Raw genomic sequence first — 22738 nt, 5'->3', positions numbered from 1 at the left:
TGAAATCTAATGCCCAGTTGAAATCTAAATGATCTTGGTAGCTCACAGCTCTATTGATAAACATTGATTTAGTGCCTTGGGCTCTTCGATTAATACTTTCCCTCCTATCCTCCAGTTCCTGCTGCTTTAGGTTTTGGAGCTTTATAGAACCACATAGTAAATCATAACCACTTTTTAGGTGGGCTTATTCTTTTGTTTGTGTTGAGGCATAGGCAGTTCAGCAGTATTAGATTTTCTCTTGATCTGAACCTATCATATTTTCTAGGAATTCCTCAGTTTTAGGTCCATTTGTAGTATTCCTATGTTATTATGGACTTTGTCTTTTGTTTATATTTTTTTCCTAGTAATTTCAGTGTGGTTTATCAAGGGAAAAGAAAGTAAATTCACCAGTTTGAAACAGAAATTAGCATCTATGTTTAAGTGATATTTTTAAGGAAGAATGGGAAGAGAAGCGTGGAGAATAATCATGTCTAATTGTATTAAGTATTAAGTACTGTGTGTGTACCAGGAATGATTTTGGGTGCTTTCTGTGCATTTCTTATTTACTCTTCACCTAAACATTGGGAGGTTTAGGTACTGTTTTCTCCCCCCCCCCCCATTTTTTTTTTTTACAAATGAGAAAATAAAGCACTGAGAGATTAACTTTCTAGAAGTAATGAAAATTCTAGCCGAAGGCTGTCTGCTTCAAAGCTTGAAAATAAAATCAGAAAATGTTTTCATTTCTTTTGTGAAATTTCCAAAGAAGAGAGGAGAAAGTAATATCAAAGAAGATTGATTATCCCTTTGAGGAATTTGATAAAAAGAGAAAAGAAATTGATCCATAATGGAGGTATTGCAGAGTTGAAGGAAGAAGATATTTTCTTTAGAATAAAAAAATTTGAGTATGTTTATAGCTAAGAAGGAGGATCCATGGTTTGTGTGAAATTTAAAATGTAGTGTTTGAAGAAAATATTCAGTGTAGGGAGATATTACTGATGGCAAGAAGAGATGGTTTTGAGGGGAAGTGAATGGTTCACCTTAGAGATGCAAAGGAATGAAATAAGAGAAGAAAGACTATTGGAGATGCCAAGGAACTTAATAATGAGGGAAACAGGGTGAGGAAGCTCAGATTAGATAACCAGTTGAAATCTCATAGACATTATTGTCTCCATTTTGCTAATGAGGAAACTGAGCAAAGAAAGATGAAATAACTTATCCATTTAAATAGTGGAGACATGGTTGAAACACAGATCTTTCTTATTTTAGCATCTGTGCTCCTTATAATATGCTGTATTTCCCTCATGGTAGCTTAAATATAGTTTTCAATTGGTAGTATGAAAGAAGCACCTGCAAGGTAGCTGCTCAGTTATGACCACAGACATAAAAAGCTCCTTTTTTAAAGTTATATACATTATACCTAAAATAGTTCTGGGCTTTGGTATTAATTGCATTTTGCCTATGTTCTACAGGAAGTTATTAATTACATTTTTTAATATTTTATTTTTTATTAATTTTATATTAATTACAAGTATGATAACTCACAGTAAGTGAATGAAAAAGACCCAGTAATGTAAGCCAAGAATATAATGTTTTTAGTGCTATTAAAAGATATTCCAATAATTAGGAAAGGGTTCATATAAAATAAATTTTGGGAATACTACATATTGTTTATCCCCTTTAGATAGTTCAGTGCATATTAGCAAATTCATGACTTGTAATAAAGAAACCTATTTCCAAACTTATTTGATTAGATTTTTTTGAGGAACTTCTCTTACCATCCCAAGGTGTCATCATTTGTCACAGCTGAGTTATAGTATATTCTGAAATAGACTCAAAATCAGCTTCTCTTTTGCCACATCCCAGTTAGCCTTTTGTCAGTTGAATGTGTTTCATTGCCAGAGCAACCACTGTAAGGATCATATTTGATCATATTCCATTTGCATGCTTACTTAATAGTAAGTATGCTAATCTTTAAATGCTGTCAATACTTGTTATAATCTTCACATTGCTTTTCTGCCATAGTTTCATTTTAAGTACTGTATGCTTTTTAAATACACTTCAGGATTTTTTTTTTTATTCTTATCTTTTTAGATATGGGAGAAGGGACAACTATAAATCCAAGTACAGATGGCAACATTGGAACTTTAGAGGATGGTAGTGACAGTGAAAATATTCAAGCAAATGGAATTCCAGGAACACCAATTTCTGTTGCATACACACCATCTTTACCTGATGACAGATTGTCTGTCTCTTCCAATGATACTCAGGTATAAATAGAAAAGAAATTTATAGGCTACCAATACCTTGTAGAGAATATCTCCAATTGATTTTGCTCGCAGATTTCAGTTTGAGGAGATAAAAGACTTGTGTTTCTTATTGATATGTTTTGAAGCAGTTTATCTCCATTGTATATTGATAGCTTAATTTCCAGCTCTTTAAGGGATGTTTTGTCTGTGTTTCCATCTTTCTTACCTCTCCTTCCCCAATTGAAATTACATTGAAAAATAATATTCTTACCACATGTTCACAGAATAATTCTAGCATCATATGATGTGAAAGAATTTTTTTAAATCTGGGGAATTTAATGTAACCTTAGCACAGTACACCATAAAATCATTACTATAGTAGTAACAGGTCCTCCTCATTCTTCCTTCCCTATATTTTATGTCTTTTTATCTTTATCTTTTTAGATAATGGAGTTCTATCCTAAATCAGTGCTCTGTATGCAGGGGTAATTTTTCCTGGCTTTGTTGACCTTCAGCAGATACACTGCTTTGACGGTTTCCACTAACTGTCTAATGTCTGTTCAAGAGTAGATCAAAAAAGTAAAATAGAACAAAAATATAAAACATGCAGTGACAGGTAGTATAAAACATAATTTAGGCCTTTGGGTAAGGTATCTTCTCTCAGGGCATTAAAATACTACTTTTTTTCTTTTAGATTTTAATTTATTGTTGGGGATAGAGGTGGCATTTTAAATTAAAGGAAGATAATATAGCAAATTCCTCATCTAATTCCCCTTCTAATAGTTGGAGGGAAGCCCCACATATTACCAAATGGAATAAAATATAGTATAATGCTAAAATGATTTTTATACTGGGAAATGTCTTTGTTTTCATGGTGTGTTAACTTGTTTAGGAATCTGGAAATTCTTCAGGACCTTCACCTGGTGCTAAGTTTTCCCACATTTTACAAAAGGATGCCTTTCTAGTATTCAGGTCATTGTGTAAACTGTCAATGAAACCACTGTCTGATGGACCCCCAGATCCAAAGTAAGTTATTAGCTGTTCTGCCTGACGAATAGAGTTTTTTAAGCTTGAAACTTACTTGCCAAAATGATCTTTGGGTTATCTTTTGTTTCTCTTGTCCTACAGGAGACAGATTTTAATTGTCTTTTAAATTGTCTCAAAAAATTGATTTTTAATAAAAATCTTAGGGGTATTTTACTTTAAAAAATACACACATTGCTAAGCAATTGAATTCCAAAACTGCTGAAGTTGTGGGTACTTACACTCTTTCTGAAGTGTATGGAGAACATTACAGAATGGAATAGTGCCTGGTACAGATTTAGGTGCTCAGCAAATGTTATTGAATGAATGAATTCTCATACCGGTATTATAAGTAACTTTGAAACTAATATTGTTCTGTTTCTCAACCTTTTGTTTGGCTTCCGAAAGCTGATGCCTAAAAGGTCTTTAAAACTAAAAGAAATAAATATTAAAAGTCATAATGAAAAATAATACATAATCTGACAAAGTGCCTTTGGATAGTATCTTTCTCCATGGAAAACAGGAAATACTTTGAGATAGGAGTCACTTGTCTGATACCTATCAAAAATATTAGTCTAAATTCTAGTAAAATGCCATTTTTTTAAAAGCCGTAACTGCCTAACTATCTTTCATTTCATATGATTCAACTCTAATTACTACTTGAGACTGAGTTTGGGATTGTTAGAATGGCCTGCTTCGGTGATTTTGTAGCATAAGATGTATTCCACCATGACATTAAAAAAAAAAAAAGCTTTTTGTAGAGAGACACCAGGAAGAAGACCTGCTTGACTTTAAGAAAGGAATATTGAATTAATATAGGAGGAAATACAGCAACAGTACTTCAGTTAAAAATTAAACAAAATGACAAAAGGCGAGAGCATTTCAGTTCCTAAATGCTAAGTGACAGTTTCTATAACAATTTTATAAGCTTCTGTAACCACAGTTCTTAGATTTTCTGTAATTTTGTTGTGTATTTGCATACTGCATTGGTTCAGAAAGAAACATCTTTTAGTCCTAGAAGTGTAAAATCTTAAAATCAGAAATCAGAAAAATAATTTATTGATTCTTCTTTATTTTAAAAATATAGATTACAGAAAAAGTATTGAGCTTGTCCAAATTATGATATAAACTTGCTTATAACCTGTGGAACTTTATAAGAATGTATGTGGGGTTTTTTTTGTTTTGTTTGTTTTTTCACATGGGTAAGCACCGGGAATCAAACCCTGGTCTCTGGCATGGAAGGTGAGAACTCTACCTACTGAGCCACTGTGGCCCCCCCCAAGAATGTGTGTTGTTTTAAATTTTTTATTTCATTCTTGTTATTAGGGAGGAAATTACTTCCTCATTAAAAAAATTTAATATTTTTATTAAATTTAATCATTTTAATTTCTTATTCTGAATTGACAGTGGCCAAATTTAAATGGAAACTCACTTAAGAATTGGGTGTTATTGCTGAAGACCATTTTTGCTGTGATTAAAAATGTTATTGACTTTAAAAGCCTCAGATATTTAGTATTCTCAAATTGAATGTAAATAAATGTGATTTGAAAATAAATGCTATAAACTGGAAAGATGAAATTCTTTACTATGCCAAGAACGGGGGCGGGGGAAGAAATATGTGAATTCTGAGAAATATTCTTTTTTAGGGGGTGTGAGGTTTCATTCAGCCTTGTAAAATGAATGATGTAATTTTGGAAAGTTGCAATCTGTTATATTACAAAGGATTCTCATGAGTAATAATGTAAATTATTTGCTCTATTTTATGGGCCTCATAAGTGTTTGGATCAATGCATGAATAAATTCATTGTTTTTGAGCACATGCTATGTACAAGGAATTTTGTTAGCTGCTTGGGATACAAAGATAAATAAAAAATATTTTTTATTTTTTATCAAAAAGACTTGATATGTTAGATAATAGTAAGGTGCAGAATTTAATTACTATAGCAAAGATGATGATAAAAATGAGTTAGACTAGAAGTGATCGTAGTATGTAAGCCTTGAAAGACTCTTGGTAGCTTGATTGACTTACTCCATATTTTCCTATAGCTGTTCAAAATCTGACCTCAGCTATTTCTAACTTGATTTATCCAAGCATTTTATTGAAATGATATATTTGCTGCCCATATTCTTATACTCAAAGAAATATCCATGTTGGAACATGACTGTATAATAATGAGGCATGATGTTATTGACTGCAGTTTTATTTCAAAGAAGGTAATTTTTTATGATATCCAATGAAATATTGCCAGGTCCTTGAATTATTTGGACTTAAACCCATAAGATTTTTAAGGTGGAAATCTGGGGCAATTAAGTTTACTATACTGTGTAAATGTAACTGAATACAGCATTTGGGATAAATTTTTTTTAAAAAAAATAATGCGCTCTTAGGGTAATTAAGTATGTTCTGCATTTGAAATGTTGCTTAGAGTCAGTCTCTTTTGTCTGTTGGACCTAAAAGACTAGTTTCAATGGGAGAAAAATTTTATTCATGGTATCTGATAATTAAGATGCTAGATACTGATCAAAAGCATGGCACAAGTACGTTGTTCAGAATTTTTTTTTAATTAAGTCGAAACACTTATTTTCCTTCTTTTCATTACAAAAATATGTAGAATAGATGGAGCAAGCTATTGGGTGATATAATTTGAAAGTGTTCTATAAGTCTCTTTGTATTTATTTGAAAGAAATAAAAAAAAGTAGTGTTCCTAAAGAAGTAAGCTTGATGTAGTGCTATAACTTGTTAATGCAAAAAAAAAACAGAAAACTTTTTATTGATATTTGGGATTTTTGATAGCAGAACCAAGAAAAAAGTACATTGGAATTATTATGAACTAAATATGGCCCTTAACTTGAGAAGTTCATGTGGATTTCTTAAAAATGGTTGTGAAAGAATAAAACAAGCCATAAATCTTCAAATTATTAATTTTTTTCCCATCTGAAAACTTTGTGAAATTATGAGTTACAAGGAAGCATCAGTGGACCCATCCATTAATGGTGGCTAAGCTCATTCACAAACTGTGCTTTCATTTTTATGTTTAACCACTTTCTTTTCCTCTTCATTTGTGAATTTTTTGTGAAATTGTGTAGTACTGGGAAATATCTTAGAAACAACCTGTTATAACTGTATGTTAAACGTGTTCACATACTGTGCCTTCTTTTTTTACATTTTAGGTCCCATGAGTTACGATCCAAGATTCTTTCATTGCAGTTACTTCTATCTATTCTGCAGAATGCAGGACCTGTTTTCAGGACAAATGAGATGTTTATTAATGCTATTAAACAGTATCTGTGTGTTGCACTCTCAAAAAATGGAGTCTCATCTGTTCCAGAAGTTTTTGAACTTTCTCTTTCCATATTTCTTACTTTATTGTCAAACTTCAAGATGCATCTGAAGATGCAAATTGAGGTATGTCTACATTTAGGCATTAAATTAAGATTGCTGTTGGATATTTCATTAGCTTCATGTTAAATAAGATTAATACACTGGAAAATTTTTTAGAATGTGAAATAATATTTGTATGTTTTCATGTACTTTTTTAAATTCATTCATAAATCTAACTTCATACATCTATGTGATAGGCATTAGGTAAGTGAAAGACTAAGGATGCAATATTAAGTAAGAATTCTGTCTGTCGTCGAGGAATATATGCTAGTTGAATGAGTGATTATAGCTGTCATGAATTAATTTGCTTCTCACAATAACTTTGCCAGTTGTATTTATGGTATTTAATAGTGAGTTTGTTTTTCTTAAAATAAATCTCTAAGTATATTCTGCATCCATATGGTTCTGGTTGCTTTTTTTGGGGGTGGGGGGATGCATGATCTGAAAATTGAACCCCGGGTCTCCCGCATGAAAGGCAAGCATTCTACCACTGAACCACCCGTGCACCCTTGCATCCATATGGTTTTAAGACATATGTATTAGTAACTGTAAAAGGGGTGATTTGGGGGTATATTGTAGGACATTCGGAAAAATTAATTTCTGCTTCGTATTTTTTTCCCCGATGTATATGTTATGTACCTGAAGTTTTCCCCAAAGAAATAGTTTCTGAAATTTAGCAAAACTAAATCTTCCAACATGTCTCTGCATATCATGAGGTGTTGCTAGGACCTGGTCTTTAGTTATTATCTACATATAATACAGTATCAGAAATAGTACCCTATTTATTCTTTACTGATTTAATGTATACTTTCCTCACTTACCATATGTTAAAATATTGTTTGGGTTGGAAATTATGTTAGAAATACTTATATTTAAGTCAGTCAGTTTTCACCTTCATATTATGTATGATAGTTTCTAGAGGTTATATTCTTATCTTTGTTAATCTTATATTTAATTGTAACTCAAGGTGACACTAATAATTCGTCAGCTTAGGAGAAAGCATAAATTCTTATTTAACCAGAATTTTGAGGTGGTTGAAATAATCTTATAATACTATATTACTAATATTCAACTATATTGAAATTCTGTTTAGAGCACTCTTACGGGACTGATATAGAATAAGGTCTCATTGTAAGTGAAAAGTGTTTTGATTTTGATTTGATGTATTTGGACAGGAAATGGATTCATTGAAATAGTTTCTGGTATCTATATATTGTCACATTTTACAGGTTTGCATTTGTCTGTAAAAGAATACAAGAAATTTAACTGGGAACAGTTTATTTTTATTTTTTTATTTTACTAGTATTTTTAAAATTTAATTTAGAAACAGTTCCTTTTTTTAGATAGTTTCCCTCTCATTATCTTCAAGAAGTACAAATAAAAGAGACTTTAAAAAAAACTTTTGAATCTTTTCTTTCTGTAACAAATCTTTTACTTGATGATGAAGCGTTTAGCTTTTTATAAAAATTACAGATGCTGTAGGTTAACAAAAACATCATGCAATGCAGAGATCCCATATACCCCCCTCATGCATACAGTTTTCCCTATTATTAACACTTTGTATTAGATTAGTACCTCTGTTACAGTTGACAGAAGAATATATTAGAATTGTACTATTGACTGTAGTCCATCTTTACATTAGGGTTCACTATTTGTGTTGAACAGTTCTATGGTTTGTTATTATTTTTTTTTTATTCTAGTAACATTCTAAGATTTCCTCTTTTAACCACATTCAAATATGTAATTCAGTGTTGTTAATTCACAGTGTTGTGATACTGTTACACCACTGTTGATTGTCAGCGCAGAAACAGTATGAATTAATCACTAAGTCCCCATTCCCTTCCCCCTTCCCCCAGTGCAACCTTGATAACCTGTATTCTAGTTTCTGACTCTGTGATTACGCTCATGATTACTCTCATTAGTTCATGTTAGTGAGATCGTACACTATTCGCTTTTTTGTGTCTGGCTTATTTGACTCAACATGATGTCTTCAGGGTTCATCTGTCTTGCATGTATCAGAGCATTACTCCTTTTTACGGCTGAATAATTTTCCATTGCATGAATATTCCACATTTTGTTTATTCTTCTGTTGATTAACACTTAGGTTGCTTCCATCTTTTGACAATTGTGAATAATGGCACTGTGAATATCGGTGTGTAATATCTGTTCTAGTCCCTGCTTTCAGTTCTTTTAGATATATCCAAACAGTAGGATTGCCAGGTCATGGTTTCTGAGAAACTGCCAAAATGTCTTCTACATGCCTGTACCATTTTACTTTCCCACCAACAATGAAGGAATGTTCCTGTTTTTCTATATCCTCTCCAACACTTAGTTTCCTTTTTTAAATAGTAGTCATTGCAGTGGATGTAAATTATGTAAATTGGTATTTCAATATGTTTTGTTTTTTAACAGTTTTATCTGCACATCATACAATCCAACCTAAATAAAATATCGGTTGTTCTTGGTATAATCACATAGTCACGGGTTCACAAGCACCATCTATATGAGGACAATTCCTGTTCTTCTGCAAAGAATCCCATACCCCACCCTCATATCTCCCATTTATTACATTTAGTTCTGGCATACTGCCTTTCAGTGGAAGTTGCATTCAGTGGAAGTATATTACAGTGTTACTGTTAACTATAAACCCTAGATTGCACTGATTTTTTTTTCCTGTCTATCATCCCTTTTTCAGCACCTTGCAGTGTTAACATTCATCTGTTCTCCCTCATGTAGAAATATTTTTGTATTTGTCATTATGTTTTTTATTGGCATTTTCCTAATGTCTGATAATGTTGGACATCTTATGTGGGTTTTTTTTTTTTTTTGGCCATTTGCCTATCTTCTGTGGAGAAATGTCTATTCAAGTCTTTTGCCCATTTTTTAATTGCACTGTTTGTATTTTTGTTGTTGAGTTGAAGGATTATTTTATATATTCTTAATATTAAACCCTTATCAGATATGTGGTTTACAAGTATTTTCTCCCTTACTGTAGGCTGTCTTTTACTTTGACTATGAAGTCTTCTGATGCAAAAATGTTTCTAATTTTGTTGAAAGCTTTTAAATTTTTTTCATTTGTGGCTCATCCTTTTTATGTAAAGTCCAGGAAACACAAGGTCCTGAAGATGTTTCCTTATATTTTTTTCTACGGGTTTTATAGTTTTGGTTCTTAGGTTTAGGATTTTTACTCATTTGGAGTTAATTTTTGTATATGGTATGAGGTGTAGGGGTCCACTTTCATTCTCTACCTTTTGACTGGACATTTTAATCCATTTAGTTTTAAAAGTAACCACTGATAACACAGGACTTTCTTTTGCCATTTTTGTACATGGTCTTTAAAAGTCGTACATTTTTGTCCCTCAATTCTTCCATAATGCCAACTTTTCTTTCTGGATTTATTTTTCGTGCATTTTCTTTGTGGTTATCATGGGTCTTAAATTTAAAATCCTAAGTTTATAATTATCACCTTTGATCTGATACCAAATTAACTTCAGTAGCATATACATACATTGTTTCTGTACCCTTCTAATCCCCACCTTTTTTTGTACTTGTTACAAATTTATCTTTGTATACTGTATGTCCCAAACCATAGATTTATTATTTCTTTTTATGCTCTTGCACTTTAGAACTTGAAAGAAGTAAATGATGGAGTTAATATCTCCCAAAATACAATAGTGCTGACGTTTATAATTACCCAGATGATTACCTTTCCCAGAGGACTTTGTTTCTTTATGGTGCTTTGATCTTCTGTCCAGTGTCCTTGCCTTTCATTTTGAAGAATTCCTTTAGCATTGCTTTTTGGACACATCTGGTGGTGGTGAACTCCCTCAGCTGTTGTTTATCTGGAAATATCTTAACTTTTCTTCATTTTGAAAGGCAGTCTCAGTGGACATAAAATTTTTGTTTGGCAGTTGCTTTCTTTCAGCACTTTAAGTATTTTGTCCTACTGCCTTCTTGGCTCCATCGTTTTAGATGAGAAATCGGTACTTAATTTTTTGGGACGCCCTTATATATAACATGTTGCTTTTTTTGTTGCAGCTTTTGGAGCTCTCTTGTCTTTTACAGTCAACTGTTTGACTATTATGTGCCTCGGTATGGTTCTCTTCAGGTCTATCCTATTTGGAGTTTAGTGGGTTTTTTGAATATGCATGTTCATGTCTTTCCTTAGATTGGGGAAATTTTCTGCCATTATCTCTTTGAAATTCTTTCTGCCTGTTTTTTTCTTTCTTCTCCTTCTGGGACTCCCATAATGCATATATTTTGTAAGCCTGATAATATTCCACAGGTCTCTCAGGCTTAGGTTGCTTTTTAAAAATTCTTTTTTCTCTCTGCTCCTCAGCCAGAAGAATTTAAATTACCTTGTCTTCAAGTTTGCTGATTTGTTTTTCTGGTGGCTTTAATCTGATTTTGAGACCCTCTAAGTAACTTTTCATTTCTGTTATTTTGGACTTCAACTCAGTATTTCTGTTTGATTCCTTTTTTATTTAAATTTCTCTCTGTTATTGAGATGGTCATATCGTCCATTCATTGCTTTCCTGTTATTCTTTAGTTCTTTTTCTCTCTCTTAGCATATTGAGGGTCATGTTTTAAATGTCTTTGTCTGTTATGTTCAAAGTCTTGTCTTCTTTGTAGATGGTTTCTGGATTATCTTGTTCCTTTTGATGTGCCATCATTTCCTGTTTCTTTTCTTGTCTTGTTTTTTTTTTTTTTTGCACAGGGTACATTTTAATATTTTAGAGTATTACCTTTGAGATTTAGTGCCTGAGCTGTGTATTCCTTAAATTTGTATCCAGCTAATGATATAACAAAGATTTCCTTGAGTGCCAGGAGCCTTCAAAAACAAACAAACACACACAAAAAGCACCTTTATTCCTCTTTGCAAAGTCTCTGCATTGGGTGGGTGCTGTTCTATGGAGTTTAGCCTTCCTAACAAGAGGATCAGCCTGAGGTGAAAGTGAAGTGTCTTGTCCTCTCTGTCTTTTCTGAGCGAGCATTCCTCTTGTCTTGGTCTAGTGCTTGTTTGAGGCCTTTGTATTCTTCCCCTGACACTACCCCCATTTACAAGTATTTTACTTCCTGTGAAATAGACTTTCTCTACCTCCTGGGTGCTCTGTGGTTGTATGACTTAAAGCAGGTAATCCTTTCCTCCAGACTATTTAGACTTAATTGTTTCTTATACTACTTTACCTGTAATGAAGCTGCTTCTGCATACCAGGCAAGTTCTGGGAAGGTGAGCCAGAGATAAGTTTCCAGGTTCAGTCTTTCAGGCTGGTGTTACTCTCCTGCTTGGGAGTGCAGGCTGGCTTTATACCACACTAGGGAGAAGGTGGGGTGGGGCTGGAAAGCAACCAGCAAGCTCATCACACCCTTGACCTACTGTTTTTCAATTCTGTTTTCTTGATTTGGCAGTTGCCCAGTTTCTACAATCCTTTAAACTTTTCCTGGTGTTCTGAGGAAGAATGCTCTGTCTGTTTTTGCTCGTTTCTCCCAAGATTGTCTATGAGATTGGCATTCTGAATCCTCATATGCCTCCATTTTGATAAGCCAGAATGTGGGGCACTTACCTTGATGTTAGAGAATTCTGGAAGTCTTTACAGTCAATTACTTTTAGATCTTTGGACACTGAGCACTTATGAAGAAACTATTTAGTAGACTGCGTGAAATTTTAATTCCTGTAAAAGTAGATACCACAAAAATCATTAATTTACATTACTATTTTTTTAGGGTAAATATTTTTAAAACTCTTATAAGCATGAATTTTAAAGAAATACCTCTTAGAAAATGCCCTGTTCTTAGACTCTCATTACAAAAGTGTTAGAGTATTTTTCTCTCTCTCTTTTTTTTTTTTTTTGCTGGCCAGGCACCGGGAAATGAACTCTGGTCCTTGCATGGCGGGTGAGAATTCTACCTGCTGAGCCACTGTGGCCCGCCCTTTTCTCATTTTTTAAAGATACAAGGTTTATTTTCCCTTTCCATTGTCCCTTGAGTGGTTCTTATGAGAGTAAAATGAGGGAAGTGTAGATATACTTTTAAAAATATTAAATATATTCAAATGTAAGGTAAACTATGCTTCATTTTGAAAAAAACAACATATGAAAACCTAAATTTGCAAAATAAAATTATGATCATTGTTAAGTGATTCCTTGTATGAGAATATTCACTTCAGTTTCCGTAATGTGATTTTTTTCCTTTGGCATTAAATTATATCTATTACAGAGAATATAGTTATATACAGCTTCTCAAGAGCACATCCATTATGTGAAAATGAAATGCTTATGTAGTCTGGTTAGTTCATATGTATACATTAAGATTGTTCAGTAAATCTTAAAACATTTGATTGTTATTAGGGTCCCTATGATAGACATGGTATCTTTGTTATAAGAATAGTCTTTTGCTTATTAATACATTTTAGTGGCACATGGCCAATACCTGAAGTTGTTTTCCCCCCTCTATCTCTCCAGGTCTTTCTTATTTATTTTATAAATCAGAGATTCTTAGACTTTGGTATTTCACAGCATCATTAGAGTCTGTCAAGTTTTCATGGTGCACTTACACAAAAGAAATACCACTTATTTTTCAGTTAGGCCCACATATCTTTAAAAATATTTGTATTGACAGGTTAGTATCCATTTGAAAAGAAAATGGTACACATGAATTGAAAGAAAAATGTTTTTATTTTCTTCTTAAATAACCACAGCTGCATACTAATGGGATGAATGTGCCTTCATTGGACACTGCACAACTTTTTAGATCTTGGAATCAAGATTGGACATCACTACTCAGATTTTTTTTTTTTTATAGTGTATTCATTTTCATGGAGTTCTTGCTTTTTATCACAGCAATCATCAAAACCCAGGTTTGCAAAGATAATGATATCACTGTAAGGAATATGGTGTTATCTAATGTTAAAACTGAACAGCCTTGTGTGGTGTTCACCATTATCTAGGAAATCCTTGTGGCACTCCTGTGAGTTTACTGCAGTGTGCTGGAGTCCCTTGGTTCAGTGTTTGGTAGTTGGAACCATCAGTATTTGTTGAACACCTATTGTATGCCATGCAATGTAAACACACTACTTAATAGGAGAGATCAAGCGCATACCCTCTTAAAGCTTAGAGTCTCATAGGAAATAGATTAAGCAAGGAAATAAAAATCCAGTAGGTATTGTGAAAGAAGAACACATTAAAAGGATACCTAACCAAATTTGAGGGAGAAGGTGTCTGTCATCTTAATTATAAAATTATCTGGATTCAAAAAATATATATTCCATAAGTTTTTTTTTTTTTTTACATGAGCAGGCACCGGGAAACAAACCCGGGTCTCTGGCCTGGCAGGCAAGAACTCTGCCTGAGCCACCATTGCCTGCCCTCTGTAAGTTTTTTAATTGTGAAAAATAACATATATACAAAAAATAAAAAAGTAAATAAATTTCAAAACCCAGCACAACAATTAGTTATAGAACAGATTTCAGAGTTTGTGGGTTACGGTTAACAGTTTCAGATTTTTCTTCTAGCTGCTCCAATACACTGGAGATTAACAGAACTATCAATGTAATGATTCAGCAGTCATACTCATTTATTAAATCCTATCTTCTCTGTTAAAACCCCACCTTTTCCTTTAATCTTTCTCCCAATGTTTAGGGGTATTTGGGCTATGCCCACTTTAACTTTTTCGTGTTGGAAAGGGTTATCAGTAGTATGAAACTAATTGATGTTGTGGAGAGGCTGGCCCTTGTGGGTTTCAGGACTTATCTGGCCTAGGAACCCATCTGGAGGTTGTAGGTTTCTGAAAAATAATCATAGTGCTTGGAACCTTTGTAGAAATTCCTACAGAGCCCAGGTGTTCTTTAAGGTTGGCAGGAGTGGTTTTGGTTGCACTTTGGCAAACCATGGTAAATAGCAGTATCTAGCTGAACCTTGTGTTAGAGCAGCCTCCAGAATAGCCTCTTGACTCTATTTGAACTCTCTCAGCCATTGATACCTTACTTTGTTAGAATTCTTTTCCCCCTTTTGGTCAGGAAGGCATTGTCAGTTGCATGGTGCCAGGGCCAGGTTCATCCTGGGGAGTTATATCCCATGTTGCCAGGGATACTTTCACCCCTGGATGTCATGTCCCATATGGGGGAGAGGGTAATGATTCCACTTGCAGAGTTGGGCTTAGAAAGAGAGCCCACATCTGAGTAACAAAAAAAGGTCCCCTGGAAGTAACTCTTGGACATAACTGTAGGTAGGCTTAGTTTCTTTGCTATGTAAATAAACTTCACAAGAGCAAGCCTCAAGATTAAGGGCCTGACCTTTTGACTTGGGAGTCCCTGATGTTTGAGACAGTATCGGGTTTCCCTGGTGGTAAAGTTTAATAGTACCATATTTTTTCTCCCATCCCTCAAAGGACTTTGCCAGTACTTTTTAATTATCTGCTCAGCATACTCTGGGATGTATCTGGGCATTACATTAAGGTATATAGAATTATAAGCCCTAAGTCCCATTCTGGCTCCATGGGTGACAGGTTGAATTAGATTATATATTGTAGAAAATTTAAGTTTTGTGTTAGTTTTGCTTTGGTTTTCTTTTTCAGTCATCCTCTCAAGTTACAGATACTTTTCCTGAAATAAATATGAATCTGGAAATTCTTAGCTCCTAAATTGAAACATATTTCTTTAGTTAAAATTGTGCTTGATATTAATTGATGTAAAGTGAAAAATAGTTTTCAGACAATAGAGATTACCTGTTTTTGTGAGTAATTATAAAAAAAAAAACCAACATATGAAAATTAGATTCTTTTTATTGTGTTGGTTATGATAGCAATTATGTTTAAATCTAGAAACAGTTAGGCTTGTAAATACTATAATTTATGAAAATTATTGCTGATAATCAGGGTACAAATTATGCTGTTTGGGTAGGTAAAAAAGGAAGCATGAACTATATTTTGTAAATATGTTCAAGAGACTATCACTTGTGATCCTTTCTTCTACCATGAGGATCTCCAAATTTTTTCAGATTTCTTTTGTAGTGGTTGTGTGATGGCATACAAACAATTTGAAAGGTAGTTCTATTAGTGCAAGGGCTAATTTAAACCATACACCCAATTTATTTTATTCCCAAGGTAATAGAACTGGAACTCAAAAGAGTTATGCTACAGAATATTTTACTTCCTAATCCCTGCTTTACAGCTTTGGGATATTTATAAAGTGACCAGATGTATGAATCATAAACAATATTTTAAATAGAAGTTTCCCCTTAATCACAGGTATTCTTTAAAGAAATTTTCCTGTACATTTTGGAAACCTCCACCAGCTCATTTGACCACAAATGGATGGTTATTCAGACACTGACAAGGATTTGTGCAGGTATTTAAGACCATCCTTTAATATTTATTATGAGATATTTAAAAGGCCAGATATACACATATATGAGATACCTTTAATTAAAATATATCATATTGTTACAGATGCTCAGAGCGTAGTGGATATATATGTAAACTATGACTGTGACTTAAATGCAGCAAATATATTTGAAAGATTAGTAAATGACCTATCAAAAATTGCTCAAGGGCGGGGCAGTCAAGAACTTGGTATGAGTAATGTTCAGGTAAGATCTTTAATACATATTCATATGTAAATTCCAAGAAAGAGCCACATATTTTCTATGAAATCTTTTTGTTTTTATTCAATTTATGAATTATTTTATAGGAATTGAGCCTGAGGAAAAAAGGTTTAGAATGCTTAGTGTCAATTTTGAAGTGTATGGTTGAATGGAGTAAGGATCAATATGTGAATCCCAACTCTCAGACAACTCTTGGTAAGGTGACATTTTGAGTTGTATTTCTTTGTCATTTTAATTAAATGATACTTCAGAGGATAATTGAACAGGCCATTAAACCAGTTTCATGATACATTTTTATTCATTTTAATGGATGAAGAAGCATTTCCTATAAGTTAAATAACTAGCTTTAAAATTACGAATTTTCTAATTTAGGTACACAGATTATTTTTTCTTTCTAGATTTTCATAGAAATATTTTGAATATTTTGTGCAATTTTTTAATAAGGTAATCATAGAAGAAACACAGAAAACATTATGTTTTCAGAAGGTTGAATTGCTCATCTGGGTTGCCATTTACTCTCACTCAGAGAAGACCTCATGACTACCCTAATGTTATGTTAATCAAGAGTCCTATGATGTATGAAATTTATCCCCTCAAAGGATAGACTAAGCCTACTTGAAATTAGGCCTAAGAGTCACCCCCAGGAACCTCTTTTGTTGCTCAAATGTGGCCTTTCTCTCAGCCAATACAGCAAGCAGACTCACTGCTCTCCCCTTCTCTACATGGGACATGACTCCCTGGGTGTAAACCTCCCTTGCAACGTGGGACAGAAATCTGGGACTCAGCATCAAGGGATTGATAAAATCTTCTCGACCGAATGGGGGAAAAGAGAAATGAGACAAAGTGTCACTGGCTGAGAGATTTCAAACAGAGTCGAGAGGTTATCCTGGAGGCTATTCTTATGCATTTTATAGACATCCCCTTTTTAGTTTAAGGTGTATTAGAGAGGCTAGAGGGAAGTGCCTGAAACTGTAAAGCTGTGTTCCAGTAGCTTGATTTTTGAAAATGAATGTATAATGATATCTTTTGCAATGTGACTATGTGATTGTGAAAACCTTCTGTCTGATGCTCCTTTTGTCTACGATATTGACAGATGAGTAAAAAATATGGATTAAAGTAAATAATAGAGGGAACAAATGTTAAGATAAATTGAGTAGATTGAAATACTAGTGAGCAATGAAAGTGAGTGGTAAGGGGTATATAAAAAATAGGGGGAACAAAGGTTAAAATCTACTGAGTAGATGGAAATGGTCAGTGAGAGGGAGGTGTTATGGTAAGTGTGAGGTTTTTCTTTTTTCTTTTTATTTCTTTTTCTGGAGTCATGAAAATGATGATCATGGTGATGAATATACTACTATGTGATGATATTGTGAGCCATTGACTGTGCACCATACTCAGAATGTTTGTATGTTAAGAATGTTCATGTTTGTATGTTATTTTGGTTTGATAATACAAAAAAAAAAAAGTCCTATGATGCAGCACCATTACTTATAAGGTGTGAGCTGAGAACAGAAGAGCCAGTGGACATTCAGTGCTACAACCACAAATCCTTCTAATAGTGCAAATTGTGCATGTACAAATTACAGCATGTTTTAATATCAAGATATATTGTCTGTAATGGCACCTAATATTTTATTTGTATAAAATAGATATCTAGACAACATTAAAACATTGTAATTCTTTTTCAAGATTTTGTTTTATCTTTCTTTTTTTTTACTCCCACAGAATAATTAACTGCATCAGGTTTTCTTACAGGTCAGGAAAAACCCTCAGAGCAAGAGATGAGTGAAATTAAACAACCTGAAACAATAAACAGATATGGAAGTTTAAATTCCCTGGAGTCAACATCATCATCAGGAATAGGCAGCTACAGTACACAGATGTCTGGCACTGATAATCCAGAACAATTTGAGGTCCTAAAACAACAAAAGGAAATAATAGAACAAGGAATAGATTTGTAAGTTTCTGATTTTAGCAGAAATTTTACTGAATATCTCTGTATTAGAACTATTCCACTCCTGTCTTGGGTTTCTCTATATTTTCTGATTATTTTTTTATTACCACCTTTCAGTGAGTAAAGTGGGAGAGAACTTCTAGGTGTCCTTTATTCAGCTCCATTTATTGAGTGCTTGCTAGCCCAACCATACAATACAATATAATACAATAGTTATATATTACTACTGGTGTCATATAAACACATTTTACATCATATATTATACACTATAGATGAGCATCATCTGTGAAGTTTTGCATTTTTCATTTAGCTCAGTTATAAAATCTCCCATGTATTTCCTAGGCAGGAAAAAAATTAAGTTATGAAACTTTAGGTTTAGAATAGCTAACCTTGTTCCTTTATATGTTTTAGATTTTCTCTAGTTGGGTTTCAGAGATGCTACTCTTCTTATTAATTCATGATTATTGATTGTATTCTTATATGTTGATAAAATGATCTACTCCTTTTTTCTAACCCAGCTACTGTACTAGACCCTGATCTTGTGAAATCCAGTGTTTCCACTAAGCTTTGTGACATTAGTTTGCTCTTGGACTATTTGCTGTGTAAATACCACCTTGCTGTTTTCTTCCCTCTTATTGTTCTTCTCTTCTTTCAAAGAATACCATAAAGAAAAACGAAATTGCTGGCCTTTCTCCATGAATCTAGCGACTGTAAATAGTTAAAAATCTCCTTGTAGGCTTACTTGGATTGTTATTTTGACTGTAAGGCATGTTTTTTCTTATACTTAATCTTCACATGCCTTTGTTTCAATGTTAAAATGAAGAAAAAAAATAACTCTCACAAAAATTTACATGTATTCTTTGTTATAAAATTATAAAATCTTGCAAAATTGCTTCGGGAAATACCCATCAATACTACATTCATTCTAATTATTCAGTCAATATTTTTTGAAGTATAATCTGTTATAGACTTTATACAAGGTCCTGGGGAAGCTAGATGAATAAAACAGCCCTGAGGACCTCATAGTCTAATATGTATAAACAAACACTAAATATTGAAATTCTGCTGGTCACTCAGCAGACACATATGTACTGATATTCAAGGTTACAGTCTAAATATGGGCAAAATGTTTTTTAAAAATAGTACTGTATAAGGTCCATAATAGAGTTTTATACAGAGTCCTGACAGTGTATAATAACTCTATTTGAAATACTTGAAAAATGAGAGATAGTAGTCACAGAACTTCAAAGCAAAGTTCTTCTGTACCTCCAGTCTTTCAGCCACTGGACTTGCTTTCTATTTCATAGCACCGTTAATGAGAATGCTTTCATGTTGCTTTTTTCCCAGTATACCCTTTTACTGTTCCTTCCTTGATGCCACTCTATCCCATTTCTCTCCTACCTTTCTGATCATATCATCTCAGTTTTTGTTATGGGCTGTTTTTCCCTTGCATGCATTTTAGCATTTCCAGTATTCTGACCCTCAATCCTTTTCTTCTTAGGTGATCCTGTTCTTTTTCATAATTTCAGCTACTGTCCGTGTATTGATGTCTCAAAACTTCCGAACGTTATTTTTAACACAAGCACCTCTACTGAGATCCAGACTTGTATCTTTTAGTAGTTGCACGTCTCTACTGGATATTGCACAGGCTCCTCTCACTTAACATGTCCATAACCAAACGAATCAGTTTTTGTCTCTATAATCAATTTCCCCACTCTCTCCACCAAAACCAAAAGACAACAGAAAACTCCATTGTTTCTGTGTTTCTTATTCATACCAGTGACTCCAGCATGCTACTAAGTTTATAAGCCAGAATCCTGGTATTTAGCTTAGATTTTTCCCTTACCTTGGAATTTAATCAATCACTGAATTCTTTTCATTTTAATTCCTAAATATTTTTGCCATCTGTTCTCTTCCCTCCATCTGCCACAGCTGTTCTCTCAAATCAGACCATCATCTCTTACCTTAAACAGTATAATCTTTTCATGGGTTTATTTTATCTGGTCGCATTCATGTTCTGGATTTTTCTTACATTTTCTGGGAGTAGTCTTTCTTGAATGAAAGTCTGCTTGTGTTTTTCCCCTCTCATGCTCTTAGAGAATAAAGCTAAAGCTTCTTATAATAGGCTATAATGCCCTTCATGATTTGGATCTGCTGCTCTCTAGCTTCAACACCTGCCACTTTTTTTTTTTTAAATCTTACCTCATTTTCCAAACAATGCAGAGCTATTTATTAACAGTATCATGATAGTTTATGTTTTTGTGTATTAATATGGCTTTTTCTCTGTCCATTGTTTTGACTTATTGTTTTAAAAAGATCTAATCATTCTTGAAAATGCATTTCTAAAGTTATCTTCCCCAGGAACTGTCTTGACTATCTTGGTTAATTGGTCACTTCCTCTGCTGTGCTATCTTATCTTGTGAATACATCTATTTTTTGCATTTTTAGTATTATGATTTTTAAAATTTTGTTTCTTAGACTCAATTGAGAGGTCTTAGCAGAAGTTGTGTTTATTTCAGTGAAAAATGTTTGGTTTTAATTAATAAGTGTGGCAGTCATTGAGTTAGAACTTCAAGTTGAAATCATTTAAGAGTAGAGAACAGTAAAGGGCATTCCAGACAAAGAGAATGGCAAGATTAGTGGCACAGAGGAAAGGGAGAATATTTGTGAAGTATTGTTTAGCATGGCAGAGGTGGGATAGAAGGGGGCTAATAGGAGATGAGATGAAAACATTGAGTTGGCCCCAGATTATCAGATTATTTTATTTGCCACATAAAGGAGTTTGTCTTGTTTCTTTTGACATTGACCTGCTATTGAAGGGTTTTAAGCAGAGACTTGACATCATCAGATTACAATTTCAAAAAGATGACTTTGTCAGCATTGCAAAGGATGGATTAGAGAATGGGCAAAACAAGAGATGGGCAGATCATTTAAGAACTCTAGTAATAATTACCTAGGTGACAGATCATGAAATACCTAACTAATTAACAGGGCAATAAAATTAGGAATTAAATTGTTAGAAGCAGAGAGGTGGCATTTGAATTGGATCTTTAAAAACATCAGAAATCATTCTCCAGTGAAGGGGGGAGGTGACAGACATGATACATGTAGAGAACAATATAGGGTAGATAGGAATAGATAAGATAAGAGATAAACTGGAGATGGTTTGGGAAGGATTTTGTGTAACAGTCCAATGAATTGAACTTTATTCTGAGAATATTATCTGGAGATTTTTTAAATGAAAGAAATAATGCTTTCAGATTTTGGTTGAAACAGTTCCCAAAATTCAAGGTCTGTACTTTAAATGCAGGAAGCATAGAATTTGTCAAAGGATGCATATAGAATGAACCTAGATTACTTGAGGATTAAGGTGAATATATACTATAAGAATGAGGTGTTTGATATTTATATTCGTATTCAAAATTAATCTACTAGATGACATTTTCTCCAGTAGTCTAGTTTATCTCTGTTGATGTGGATCAAAAAATATACCATTACCATACTGCAACAAAAAGTCTGGGGCATGAGCCACATCAACAGTAAAGATGCCTTCCATTTGAGACTCTTTTCTAAGAAAGGAATAAAAAAACTTTGCTTAATGCAATATTTTTTTTTGTATATTCATGTGTTAAGTAAGTTCCTATTTTTCAAAGTTCTATTAAAGTAATTTACTCTAGTTTAAGATTTTCTCAGGTAAAGAAGTCATTTCCTCTTGTTAATATTCCTATTAACTTTAATGTCATTTAGATTTAATAAGAAACCAAAGAGAGGAATACAGTACCTCCAAGAACAAGGAATGCTTGGCACTACACCTGAAGATATTGCCCAATTTTTACATCAAGAGGAAAGATTAGATTCTGTAAGAATACCATTTTATTTCATCCTTCTCTATGCAATTTATTTTCAAGTTAATGATACATATTGTGACCCTTTTAGAATGGTCTTCTAAGTTTTGTAGGTAAGTAAAACCTAAAGAATAATGCAAGTATTATTAATTTTGCTTTTTAACTTTTTAAACTCAAAAGAATATTTTCATTTTTTTTGATAGACACATTTACTATGTTTAAGTTTTAGATTCATTCTTGAAATAGGTAAGCCTACATTTGAAAACCTGTGGGCCTTATCGATTTTCTGCTTTTAAATGGCTGTGTGACAAATGTGACATGCTTTAGGATATCAATTTTTGGCTTTTGTTCTTACTTTAGACTCAGGTGGGTGAGTTCCTGGGAGATAATGATAAATTTAATAAAGAAGTCATGTATGCGTATGTGGACCAACATGACTTTTCAGGAAAGGACTTTGTTTCAGCCCTTCGCATGTTTCTGGAAGGATTCCGACTTCCAGGGGAAGCTCAGAAAATTGATCGATTAATGGAAAAATTTGCTGCACGATACCTAGAATGCAACCAAGGGTAAGAAAGAATCAAATCCAAGTACTTACTGCTTGTCCTATCCATTAATGTGCTAGGGTGAGACCAGGTATTCGAAGATAAGAAAACATAATCCCCTGCCCTTGAGGAATTTAAATTATCTACAATCTGAAAGTAATAAGAAAA

At 33.4% G+C, this 22738-nt stretch overlaps 1 protein-coding gene across 3 annotated transcripts in view; it reads left to right on the top strand.

Annotated features, from left to right (window-relative positions):
- Positions 1-22738, top strand: part of ARFGEF1 (ARF guanine nucleotide exchange factor 1) — a 227310-nt gene that overhangs the window by 102230 nt on the left and 102342 nt on the right. For all 3 annotated transcript variants that reach the window (XM_077166936.1, XM_077166935.1, XM_077166934.1), the window contains 9 exons: positions 2071-2246; positions 3118-3251; positions 6420-6654; positions 15874-15973; positions 16075-16214; positions 16316-16424; positions 17985-18186; positions 21931-22042; positions 22389-22594. In XM_077166936.1, coding sequence (XP_077023051.1) covers positions 2071-2246; positions 3118-3251; positions 6420-6654; positions 15874-15973; positions 16075-16214; positions 16316-16424; positions 17985-18186; positions 21931-22042; positions 22389-22594 — 1414 coding nt within the window. The remainder of the gene's footprint in view (positions 1-2070; positions 2247-3117; positions 3252-6419; positions 6655-15873; positions 15974-16074; positions 16215-16315; positions 16425-17984; positions 18187-21930; positions 22043-22388; positions 22595-22738) is intronic.

The sequence above is a fragment of the Tamandua tetradactyla genome, chromosome 6 (assembly GCF_023851605.1).
Source record: "Tamandua tetradactyla isolate mTamTet1 chromosome 6, mTamTet1.pri, whole genome shotgun sequence".
NCBI classification, from domain to species: Eukaryota; Metazoa; Chordata; class Mammalia; order Pilosa; family Myrmecophagidae; genus Tamandua; species Tamandua tetradactyla.
This window is presented reverse-complemented; position numbering and strand designations above follow the sequence as displayed.